Raw genomic sequence first — 13,827 nt, 5'->3', positions numbered from 1 at the left:
ATTTTTTCTTTAAATTTTACGAAGGTGCGACTTGTCCAATCAATATTTCGTTCTTCTTGGCGCTGGAAGCGCGATGGGCCCTTTTAAAACCCTTATGAGTTTCGGTGCTCACGTGATTGCTATAAACTCTCAAAGGCCGGAAACTTGGTTCGCCCGTTAATAGTAATTATAATGAAGTAATAATATAATAATAATAGTAACAATTAATTATAAAAATGAATATATTATTAAATAACTAACAACATCCATAAAAACAATAAATTATATATTGTAATAATAATAATAATAACTGCCATAAATAATATAATGGGAAAATTAAATATTAATATATAATAAAAAACAATAAACAAAAGATGACATCTACTGATATATTAAATTTCAGATAATTTTAAATATAATAATTATGCTAGTTATAAAAAATATAATAGAAAAAATAATATTAATAAAAAATAATAAATTCTGTAGAAATTAATAACAGCCATAAGAAATTAATAGAAAAAATAAATAATAATTAATTATAATAATAATAATATAAATAAATAATCTAATAATAAGAGCCATATAATATTGAATAGAAAAAATAGATATTAATAAATAATAGTAGTAATAATAAATAATTATTCAAAACAACTTAATAAATATATATATATTTAATAATTGAAATTAAAATAAATATCAGCTTAAAGAAGTTAATTAAAAAAAATAATAAATAATAATAATGAGTAATTAATTATAAATAATAATAACAGCAGCTATAAAAATATATTCTAATATAAATAATTATAGTGATAATAATTACTCACAAATAATAATAAGGCTGTAAAAACAAATATTTATTAGTAATAATAATACTTAAAAAGAATATTAAATAATGAAATATAACAAAAATCATAAAGATAGTCGTCATAACATTTTTATCTTTACTATATTATTACTATTTATTAATAATATATTTATATATTTTTTGAATAAAAGTATTTCTTTTATTAACTTAGAAAACTTTTTTTTTAAAACTAAATAAGAACAGTAACAACTATCTAGTCTTACCTTTTTATTATTATTATTTATCAACAAACTAATACTTTTATATATTTTTGGTGAAAAAGTACTATAAATCGATCTTTATTAAAATAAATATTAATTATTATAACTTTGTAGTCTTTACTTAAAACTTTTAAATAAAATATTAACAAAATAATAATAATTTTTATTGTCTTTACTTTACTATTATTATTATGTGCAGTATATATTTATATATGTTATCAGTTCAAAAAGTTTTTCTCTGTTATTTTCTTATATATATATTTTTTTAATATAACATTTTTTTTTATTACTTTATTATATATTTTTACAACTATTAGTGCTTTTATTTAAAAATATAAAAATATTTATAAAAATAATTATTATATCTTCCGTTTTTACATTATAATTATTATTTATTACTATTTTTTAATATATTTTTAGTTATAAAAGTTTTATTATTATTTTTTGTATTTTTTCTAAACTTAATTAATTTTTTAAGGAAACGATTAATAGAAATAACGAGAGCCTCTTCAGGAACGTTAACGTTTCCTCTTTCCGTTGAACAAAATGATATGAATGGTAAAACTTTTATGGGAAAAACTTTTTTTTTCTTTATAAAAAGTGTATAACAATTTTTTTATACTTTCGATAAGTTTTATTGCTTTTTAAAACTTTATTGGCATTAATTTTTATGAATATTCTTAAAAAAAATTATATTTATAGAAAAGTTATATTTATAAACTTTTACTATAAAAAAAGTTACCTATTTTTATTTATTTTTAAAGTCATTATTATAGAAAAAAGTTATTTTCTTATAAAGCCTTTCAAGTTGTATTAATTTTTTTTTTCATTTTAATTATTCATATAAAAAAACTATAGATTTTATAAATTGTACGCTATTGGTTAACACATGTTGGGGTTGCATTTTCAAGATAAAATTTGATTATTCTGGGCGCCAAACTTTTCCTACTTTTATTATTGTATCATTATAATTATATAATTAGTTGGTTATTTATAGAGTTTTTCATTACTTTTTTAGATGTGATTTACTATGTTGCTATTGACTTTTATTATTCACTATTATTTTTGCCCTTTTTTATATTTTAGTTTTCTCCTACTTGTATCTCATTATTTTTCGTGAAACTTTATAGGCCAGAACGGCTTAATCTAGTTACTTGTAAAGTAGTGTGAAAAGCCATTGGGGTTGCCCCCAATCATGAACAACGTAGTTCATATTTTATTAGAATAATTAAAACTTAGTCGAGTAGTACAACTTTTTTTGTCGCTGTAACTTTTAATAAAGTGTTTTAGCCAGTAAACTATCAAATAATCGTGAAGCCCAAATATAAAATCTATTTAGTCCTAACAAACTAACTATAATAAATATATTTTTAATGTAAAATGTTTTGGCACTAATTTTTTTTCACAAAAAAAGATGAAATGTTGTGTGAAAAAGCGGGTTGTGATTTGCTTACTCAAACGCCGGAAATTAAAAATTGGCTTAATGAAGTTATTATTGCTATTATTACTCCTTATAATTATTTGTTCATTATTATGAATATTTTAAAAGGTTTATCCAGATAAAGAGTTTATTATTGGGTCTTATTCATACCTTGATGGGGAAGCTTATGTACTCTTCATTATTTTTATTTACTATTTAATTTGCTCTATAAAAAATACATATAAAAAGGGTATAATATTTCTGATAAATGATTGGACAATTATCTTTGCAGTTTTTTTTAATAAATTCATTAATACTAAATATTATATCATTATTTCTTATTCTTTTTTATTATTATTAGTAATTTCATTAAAAATATTGAAAAGTACCAAAATTTTATAAAATTATTGCTTAAGAATTTTTTTTATGTATAAAAATGCATTAAGAAAAAAATCTATTACGTTTTGATAAGTGATTGGACAAATATCTCTGCAGTTTTTATTTTTTTATTTTTTTGTTTTTAATCATTAAAAATACTGTACAACACAAAACAATAAATTAATTTCTTACAAGTTTATTTAATTGTAACGGGCCATTAAAAAATAACGATACGTTCTAATAATTTACTGGACGGTTATCTACACAATTTTTTTAATTTAATAAATTCGTTACAAATATTGTAAACACAAGTACATAATAAATAATTTTCACTAGAATTAAAAATTATTATTGAAAAATTGATTCATTTTGATACCTGATCGGACTATTATTGGCCCAATAATTATTTTTTTAATAGCAAATTTATTAAAATTAATGGGAAAAGTTAAATAAAATTATTTCTTAAGTTTTTTTTGTTTTCCAATGAAATATATTTTTAAAATTATGATACGTTCTAACACTTGATTGGATGATTACCTGCGCTTATTTTTTCTGGAGTATTCATTAAATATATTGTTAAACACAAAATTTTGTTAAAAATACGGATATCTATTACAATAAAAGAATTTTCAAATATTTGATTGGACGATATCTGCACAATTTTTTAATATATTCAATGAAATCATTAAAAATATTGTGGCACTTAAGAAATTTTATAAATAAATTTTTAATAATTTTTAGTTTTACTGTTTTTTTTTTATACTTGAAAGGTTCGCGTTTCATTGGCTATGGATGCCATCTTAATGCAGGTTTGCTCGAAGCGAAAAATTAAAGGTAATTAGCATTTTCAATTTTATTATTTCATTATTTTTATTGCATGTCTTCTAATTAGCAATTATTAGCCGTATTTTGTTTCATTTTCATTGGTCGGTTTGTTTCTTCCTATAATTTTTTAATTTTTATTAATTTTTTGAAATCTCTAAAAAATTAAAATTATTGGTTGTATTATTATTGTATATATTTTTTATATTTCATTAATTTCAGTGCTTGTTTTATATAAAAAAATTTTATTTTTGTATATTATTTTTTCTTAATGTTTTGGAAGTCTGTATAATTAAATGTCATTGGTTTTATTTTTATTGTATATATATTATTGTCCATGTCTTAAAATATATAATATTTGTATTATTTTTATTAACTTTTTTTTGCAATTTACTATTACTTAAATCTCAAGTTGTATTTTATGGTTGTATATTTTTTATATTTCATTAATTTTTGCGTGTCTTAACAAAGTATAGTCGTTATTTACCTTTTTTTTCAATTTCTGCATGTCTTAAATAAGAAAAATAATTGTTGTTTTACTATTGTATTATTTTTTTCATTAATTATTGTGCACGTGTAAGATAAATATAGTTGTTGGGTTATATATATTTAAATTTCTACTTTTCATTGTTTTTTGTAAGTCTTCATATTATTTACTGTTGTAATTTTTTTATACATATTTTATACATTATTTTTTTGCATATTTTAAAAAGTGTTAATTATTGGTAGAGTTATTTTTCATATTTTTATGGCATATTAAAATAAAGTAATATGTTTTATTTTCATTATTTTTTTTCTATTATTTCTTATAACTAAAAATAATTGGTTGAATAATTTTCGTGTAGATATTTTATATACTTCGCTAATTTTTTTGGTTATCTTCAATTTAAACATTATTGGTTTTATTATGTTGGTATTTTTTTTGTATTTTTTATTAATTTAATTGCATTTAAATCTAAAATTTATTGGTTGTCGTATTCAAGTAAACTTTAATTTTTTTCATTATTTTTATTGAATGTCTTTGAAATTTAAATATACTAATTATTATATATTAGTATATATATATTTCATTATTATATTTGCATTTCTCGAAAACAAAAATTAATGGTTGTATTATCTTTTAAATATAAAAATTTTTAGTGAATTTGTAGTTGCTTGTTGGGAAATTTACTTAATAACGTATTTTTTTTAAGGATTTTTGGATAGGCTTTTCACTATAAAGGAAAACTATTAACCTTTCATTTTATTAAATGATATTTTTTGCCCCATCTTTTTTTCGACGCGCATTTTTTTATATTATTACAATATTTTTAACGAATGTATAAGTTTATTGTGCAACAATTCATAATTTTTAAGTTAAAGATTTTTTTACGAGTAATAAAAAAGTTTATTATAAGAAAACTATTTTCTCAATTTTATAGTTTTTTTTTATTAAAGTCTTTTTATTCTCTTTTAGTATTTTTTTTCAAATTATTATATTTGTTATTTTCACTTTTTTTTTTTTTACAACTTTTATGTTTTTCTCTAAATATAATTTTTATAAATTTTTTTAATTTAGTTTATTATATTTTGTTATATTCACTTTTTCATCTCTTTAGTTTCTTTTATTTTTATTTTTTAAAACTTTTTTAATACCCTTAAAGTTTTTTTTTAATTTTTTTTTTATCTTTATAATTTTTTATTTTTTTTACACTGAATTATATTTTTCATTATTTTTAAACTTTTTTTTATATCTTTTGAGTTTTTTTTAAATATTTTTTTAATTTTAATTTTTCCTGCACTTTTTTTATATTCAAGTTTTCTTTGTTATTTTATTTTTAAAGTTTTTTTATATATTCTCTAACTTTATTGTATTTATTTATTATTTTGAAACTTTTTTATTCTCAGTTATTTTTTTTAATATTTTTGTTTGTTTATTATTTTTTTTAATTTTATTATATTTTCTTATTATTTTTAAACTTTTTCTGTATCATTTAAGTTTATTATATTTCGTTCTTGTTTAGTTATTTTTACAATTTATCTTTTAAGTTTTTTTTTTTAATTTTTTTATTTGTTTCTTATATTTCTTCATTACTTTTAATATTTTTTATTTTTTTCATTAAATTTATTATATATATTTATCTTACAACTTTTATATATCTTTGAAGTTTTTTTTTAAAGTTCTTTTAATTTTTTTAACTTAATTACACTTTTTAGTATATTTTTAAAATTTTTATAAAGTTTTTTACTTTATTTGTATATTCATAAATTTTTTTTCTTATACTATACATTATTTTAACTATTTATATATATTTTTTATAAAACTTTATTTTTTCCTGCAGGAATTGCTTATCTAAACACGCCAACGCTTTGCTATCTGATTCCCAACGAAGCAGCGCAGGCCTCCGTGAATAATTATTATAAAGTTGTGCATTTTTTTAATAAATATATTATAAAATTGTTATTCGTAATAAAAATATATAAATTACTAATACTTTTATTATTTGAAGATTTATTAGTATAATAAATATAAATAGTTAGAAAGTTTCATATTTTTATTGAAAATATAAATATATGCAAAAAAATATCATTACCTTCATCATTATTATATATAAAAAAATCATGATAATAAATTTTAAAAGTTAGAATAAGTTTTAATAATATATATACTAAAAAATAATTTTGCCTCATTATTATTATTAAAATTCTTAATATAATAAATATAAAAGGTTAAAACTCTTTCATATTTTTATTATTATTTTATAAATATATACTAAAAATAGTATTACTTTCATTATTTATTTAAAGTAATGAAATAATAAATATAAAAGTTAAAAAAGTTTTATGCAATTTTTTCTTAATAAAATATTAATTTATACTAAATAATATTATTACTCTCATTATCATTATTTAAATTTCTTAGCATAATAGACATAACAAGTTACAAAAAAGGATTTTTATTAAAACGACTTTGATATATAGAGATAATATTACTTTCATTATTATCATTATTATAACTCTTAACGTTAATATAAAAAGATAAACAAGTTTCATAAATATTTTTATGAAAAATATAAATTTATACTAAAATTAATATCACTTTCATTATTATTATTAGTTTCTTAATTTAATAAATATAAAATGTTAAAAAGTTTCATATGAAAAATAATATCATTTATACCAAATGATAGTTTTACTTTCCTCATCATTATTATTAAAGTTTCTTAATATAAGTATTAAATATAAAGTAAGTTTCATACATTATTTTATTAAAAAAATTATAAGTTTATACTAAAAAATAATATTACTTTCATTATTATTACTGTATGTATATTTTTTTATACAAGCCTTCCATATTCAACACTATAATGATGCCCCTTCGCTTATTGGCCCCTCGCCTTGCTGATCGGTAAAAATAATGAGCCGTGCGGTTTTCAAAAAATAATATTATACATAAATATTTTCATAGAAATATTCGTACGACTGCTACTACGGAGGATGGCAAAAAAGAGTACATCGTAAATGGTCTCGTTTTGGCGCAAGGTGGTTAATGATTGGACTACGTGGTTATACGTTTTCCCTGATTAGTCTCTTTTTCTGCAGGCCCGAACTATGCCTTGGCAAAGTCTATTCAACTTTGGCGCAGCATTATTGCAAAGTTTATTATGATTATTATAATTTTTCCTTTTTTATAATATATTTTCTATTAATTTATAATTATTATTTTTATTTTTATTCATTTTTATTTATTAATAAAATTTTATTTTCTTTATTTATTATAAATTTTTTATTTCTCCAGTACTATTATTATTTTTTAATATTATTTTCTTTACTTACTATTATTCTTAATTTATTTAATTATTATTATTTCCTAAATTATTATTATTTATCTATTATACATTTCTTTATTTCATTATTACTTTTTTTTAATATATCATTATTATTTATAGTATTATTATTTTTTATGTTATTATTATTTATTTATTATATATTTTTATTACTATTATTATTATTCTTATGCGTTATTATTTTCTTTATCGTTTGCTATTATATTTATTTATATGTTATTATTATTTTTTTATTATATATTATTTTTTTCATTATTACTATTAATTTTATTTTTATTTTATTATTTTCTTTATTTCTTATTTTTCTTTTTATTTACTATTATTTTTATTATATATTTATATTATTATTACTGTTATTATAATTTATATGTTATTAATTTCTTTGAATTATTATTATTCTTTATAGTTTATTATTTATTTATAATATATCTTTTTATTTCATTATTATATTATTTTTTAAATATTATTCTCTTTATTGATTTATCATTATTTAATATATAGTTATATTTACTTACTTTCATATATACTTTATACATATTTTAATAATTTCATTTTTTTTTCTTTTTTTTATTTATTATATATTATCATTTATAGAGAAAAAGGTTTCTTAGTTTCTAGCAATATCGCGCCCGCCACAAAAACGGTTTCTGTGGTGCATAATCGAAAGTTTGCTTGGGTGACTACTATTATAATTATTTATTAATTATTATTATAAATATTTATTTATTTATTTTATTATTTATTTAATATTTATTTAGTATTACAAATTCTATTATCATTTATGTATTTATAATAGTACTACCATTTACTATTTATTTATTTATAAATATTATTTTTATTTGCATTTAATAATAATTTATTATTTATTTTATTATTTGTTTATTTATTATTATTAATTTTATTGTCTTTTATTTTAATATTATAATAAATAATAATAATTGCAATTTCTATTTATCAATTTATTATTATTTTAGTTTGCTTTTTTTATTTCTATATATAATTATTTATTTAATTTCTTATAGTTATTATTATTGATATTAATATTATAGTTTTATTATTATATTAGTATCAATTTGTTATTATTATTAATATAATATTAGTGTAAATATTATATTATTATTATTATATACTTAAAAAAAATGTTATTTTCACTCCTTGTTATTATTTATTTTTTTATTCATTAGTATAACTGTATACTTATTTGTAATTATTATTATTATTAAATTTTAAAAATAAAAGATTTATTGTAAAAAGAAAATAAATAAAATAAGTTAAATATTAAATTATAAATTAGTGAAGAAAAAGTAAACAATAATTAAGTTTTATATTATATATAATAATAATAAATAAATATTGAAAAGCACAGTAAGTAAATTTTATATATATATATATATATATAATAAAAAATAAAAAAATATAAAAAACTTTAAACAAAAATATAAAGTAAATATAAATAGATTTATAAATCAGAATAATCTGTAATATATAATAAATAAAAATCTACCAACTAAACCAAAAAATAACCCAATCATTAAAACCTTTAAGGCGTACAACGGCTATCACTATTTTGAGCCAATAGAAATCTTCGAGCCGGAGACGTCTAGCGCGCTCATGTGCGCTTTACTTATAAATGATATCAACAATGAAGACTCTTGTAGTTCTCCAAAGGTTTTATTGTATATAAAAATTTTATTTTTTTCACTTTTACTTATTATTATTATATATTTGATATTTATATTATTTGTTATAAACGAAAAAATTTATTTACTTATTATTTTATTATATAATATGATTTACTATTAATATTTATATTATTTTTTATTTTTCTATAAAAAATTTTAAATTTTATTATTATTTTTATTTTTTGTTAAAACTTGTTTTTCTTAAGTTTATAATAATGTAAAAAGTTCATTTATTTACTTTTTTTTTTTCACAATAAAAAATTTATATTTATTTTTTTTGTTAATATTTATTTATTATAAAAAGTTTTTATATTTTTACTTTTTATTATTTTTATGTTTATTATAAAAAGTTTACATATTTACTTTTACTTTTTGGTATTTTCATTTTTAAAACTAATATTAATATTATTTTATCAAAAGTAGTTTTTACACGCGTATTTATTATTTTGCTTATATTGTTCTAAAAAGTTTATTATATTTACTTTTAATTATTATTATGTATAAATATTGTTAATATATATTTATTGTTTATTTTATTTCTCGTTTAAATTCTTACTTTAAGCCGTTTATTATTATTAATATTATTATTCAAATTTTAATTTTTTTATACTTTTTAATATATAATGTAAAAATGTATTATTATGATTTTTTTTTATTTTATATCTATTATTTATATATTTATTTATTTTTATTAGAAAATTCTCCCCCAACTTTGGGATTTATTTAAGGACGGCGCCCTTCACGGAGGTGTATGGAGATCCGGTTTTCCTTATTGTTACTGTTTTAAATGCTTTTTAAGATTATCTTTATTAATTTTATTTTATTTATTATTTAAACGCTTTTAAAAATTATATATTTGTTATTATATTACTTTTTATTACTATTAAAATGCATTTAATAATTATATTTATTTTTAAATTTTATTTATTTATTCTACAAACTTACAAAGTTTTTTGATTTACCTTTAAGAATATATATATTTTTTTTATTATAATAAATCTTTTAAAACATTCATATATATTTATTATAAATAATATTTAATTATTTTAAGAATACTTTTTAAAGGTTTTAATTAAAAAAATTTCAGTTTTATATTTATTATTATAACTAATTTAAAAATTTTTTACTCTAAAAATTGCCAAAAAGAATTAGTAGTTGTAATAATTACTATAATTATTTTAAATATCTTAATTCACTAAAAAAATTCTAAAAAACTTGTTGCCATATTTCTTTATTATTGTTGCTTTAATAATTTTTACTTACCATAAAAGTTGGTTATTATCAAATATTAATTCACTAAAAGAAATGCTAATTTTTTAGTTATAGTTATATATAATTATTGCTATAAAAAAATTTTTACTCACTAAAAAAATGTTAGATAGTTTGTTAGTCATTTCTTTATTATTATTGCTTTATAAATTTTTATTCACTAAAAAAATTCTAAAAAAAATTACCAGTTAAATTTATTTATTTCTACTTTTATATTATTTAATTCACTTATAAAAAACGCTACAGAAATTTTAACGCGCTAAACACAAATTTACATAATTTATAATTTATTTTTATTTATTACTGATAAATATTTTTAAGTTCACTAAAGATATTTATTATAAATGAAAAATTTATATTCATTAAAAAATTTGCAAAAAATATTCAGTCATACAAAAAAAAGTTAAAGTCACAAAATATTACAAACTGAAACTTTTAACTATTTTATAACGTTTTTTTATATTATGATTGTTCTTTCTAATATGAAAACTTTTATATCATTTTATTATCATTACTTTTTCTGATATTCATTATTTTATAAACTTTTTTTTCATAACAATTTTTTCTGTTTTTTCGTTAGGGAAAATTTTTTATTGATTAAAATTTAATATTGTTTATATATTTTTATTATATTTTATTATTATTTATTATAATTGTTAGCATTAATTTTATTTACTTATATTATTTAAATTTTAAATAATTAATATTATTTTGATTTACTTATTACTAAAGTTTATATTTATTTTATTATTTTAAAATTATTTCAATTTACTTATTATTATTGTTTTTTCCTTTTTTTATTTCTATTTATTTTATTATTATTGGTTTACTTATTATTATAATATTTTTGTAGTAATGATTATTCTTAAATAAAATTATAGTTTTTATCTATATTTATATATTAATTTGGTTTACATTTATTATTATTAATATATTTTTATTTTATTATTACAGTTTTGAATTATATACATTATTATTATTTTCTTCTTAGTTATTGTTAATTTTAATAATTATTACTATTTTGATTTTTTATAACTAAAGTTTGTATTTATTTTATTATTTTATCATTACTATTTCGTTTTACTTTTTATTATTGTTACAATTTCTTTTTATAATTAGTACTATGAATCATATACTCATTGTTATCTGAAAATAGGATACTTATTTATAAATAAATTATAGTTTATATATATTTATGTCATTTATTGTTCATGACTTAATTTTTATTATTGCTCATACTTTTATATCATTATTATTTTGATATATTTATAATTATCGTTTACATATTATCATTAATGTTATTATCGTTATATTTTTTGAAGGCTATTCTTTACAATCGACTGGAGAAATTGCCGCCTTAATGTATTTTTATGAAAAGCTGAAGCCCTTTTTAGTAGTGCTTTTCGCGCTTTTTGCTTCCGTATATTTTACGACATCTTCAAAAAGTGCATAAATAATTTTTTTATAACATAATAATAAAAGTGATTTATTATTGTTATTTATTTTTAATATTTATTGTAATATAAAAATATTTGGATAACAATTTTAAATTTAAATTAAAATATCAGTAAAAATAAATAATTAGGAAAAAAAATAAGTATTTTTGTGAAATTAAAAAATTAATTAGAATACTATTTGTTTTAGTAAATTTAGTAGTAGATAATAAGAAAAATATAAGAACTAAATCAAAAAATACTTTTATTGTTTTCTCAAATATATATGATTAGTACTGGAAAATAGTAAGTAAAATTATTAAGTCATAACTATATAAACGCTATATTATATTTCACAAACTATAAAGTATCAGTAATAAAAAATGAGTAAAAGTTTAAAAATAAATCAAATTAAATTGATAATTTCCTTTCTTTCGTTAAATATAATTATTAAAAAAGATTAGGTAAAATATTAAAGTTTTAAAACAGGTAATAAAGGAATGTTTCAAAAAAGATATAAAATAGTAGTAAGAAGAAATAATAAAAAATTTTTTAAAGGTGATAAAAATTAAATAAAGAAAATAAATTATAATTTACTAATAATGAGTTATTAGTGGTAACTAATATTAAGAAAATTTTAAAGTTCTAGGCCGGAAATTATTTATAAATAATTAATCTAAACATTAAATTTTAAGTAATATAAATAAAATTAAAATATAAAGATTTCACTTAAAAAAGAATGAATTTTTTCTAAATAGAAATTAATCAAATAATAATAAAAATCTGAGGTGAGTTATGGCTGAAAATAAATTATATTTTAGTAAAAATAGTTTGTAGTAATAGAAATGTTAAGAAAATTTTATATATAAATGACTGAAGAAATTATAATTATAAAAAATATCGATAAATAACTTTCAAAGTATTTATTACATAAATTAAATAACCGAAAAAGATAGTAATTCTAGCAACAACAAGTAACTTAAAGTAAAATTTAATATAAAGTAATAATTTAGGTACAAAATTTTTAGTAAAATAGCTTTTCTAAGTGAAAAGTTTTAGTAATGAAATTTATAACATGATAAGTAATAGGTAATTAAAGGCTTTTCCGGAAGATATTCCGAGTTTGGCATAAAAATGATACTTATAATTAGTTTTCAAAAGTTCATATTACAATCTGCGTGCTTTGCAAACAGCAAGCTGAGTCTCAACTCCTTTAACTCTCTTTAACAAGGAAACTACTATTAATTCTTCGTCTTATGAAAACTCACAAGCTTTTTATAAAGACATATGAGTGTAAATGTTACAAGTCTACTACATTGGAGTCGGTCATTGTCGCAAAGCGAGTTACAATTATAAAAAATTAAAAAAAAAAGTTATTCTAATAATTTAAGCTATAGAGTGAAGAGTTTTAGAATTTAGTATTAAACTTATATATTTACCAGTAACATATACAAGTGATAATTAAACAAGGTAGCTAAAGTTAGGCGACACAATAATTTAAAGATTACACTCCAAACGAGCTTTTTTAATCGTTAACGTATAAATATACAAATTTAATAACTTGTGCCTAATTTTCTATAAAAGCTTCACTATTTTAATAAATTAATAGTTTTTTATTAAAAAAAAAATTTAACTACACTAAGAACAGAGCAATTACGAAAATAAGCATCAGTATTATAATTCAGATTGGCAATTGTAATAAATTTTTTTTTCTTTTTCATAGCATTATTTATACTAAAAATCATTACTAAATCTAAATTTTTCTTAAATAACTAGTTGTCTATAAAACAATTCCTTCTGCTGCTAGCTAAATTTTCCATTTCATTGCATTATAGCATTGCCTAGCAATCCCTAGCATTCTTTTCTCTCATTAGTAAATGAAAAGAATTTTTGGTTAAAAAAAGAGGTTCATAATAGAATCTTTTTAACGTCTTTGAAGTCTTAGCCTATAA

The 13,827-nt window shown here is 17.2% G+C and overlaps 1 protein-coding gene across 1 annotated transcript; it reads left to right on the top strand.

Annotated features, from left to right (window-relative positions):
* Window positions 1-46: 46 nt before the first annotated feature.
* On the top strand, window positions 47-11,895 carry LOC135121980 (uncharacterized). Its single transcript, XM_064046241.1, has 13 exons — window positions 47-147; window positions 1,523-1,602; window positions 2,459-2,532; window positions 2,594-2,653; window positions 3,613-3,676; window positions 5,986-6,068; window positions 6,991-7,052; window positions 7,113-7,186; window positions 7,247-7,301; window positions 8,086-8,167; window positions 9,037-9,159; window positions 9,869-9,935; window positions 11,765-11,895. Exons 1-13 carry the CDS (start codon window positions 74-76, stop codon window positions 11,893-11,895), a joined length of 1,029 nt encoding a protein of 342 aa, XP_063902311.1. The 5' UTR covers window positions 47-73.
* Window positions 11,896-13,827: the final 1,932 nt, after the last annotated feature.

Source organism: Zophobas morio, unplaced genomic scaffold, assembly GCF_036711695.1.
Source record: "Zophobas morio isolate AGI-343-1 ecotype UQ-CSIRO unplaced genomic scaffold, CSIRO_AGI_Zmor_V1 ptg000820l, whole genome shotgun sequence".
Classification (NCBI taxonomy): domain Eukaryota; kingdom Metazoa; phylum Arthropoda; class Insecta; order Coleoptera; family Tenebrionidae; genus Zophobas; species Zophobas morio.
The sequence above is the reverse complement of the archived record's forward strand: the minus strand, read 5'-3'. Positions and strand labels throughout refer to the sequence as shown.

Bases quoted from the DNA above. Each gene is read 5' to 3' on its own strand.
- LOC135121980 (XM_064046241.1), top strand. From the start codon at position 74: ATGGGCCCTTTTAAAACCCTTATGAGTTTCGGTGCTCACGTGATTGCT. The intron at 148-1,522 runs GTTCGCCCGTTA...TAATTTTTTAAG, and splicing joins TCTCAAAGGCCGGAAACTTG to GAAACGATTAATAGAAATAA. The intron at 7,187-7,246 runs GTGGTTAATGAT...CTTTTTCTGCAG, and splicing joins TGGTCTCGTTTTGGCGCAAG to GCCCGAACTATGCCTTGGCA.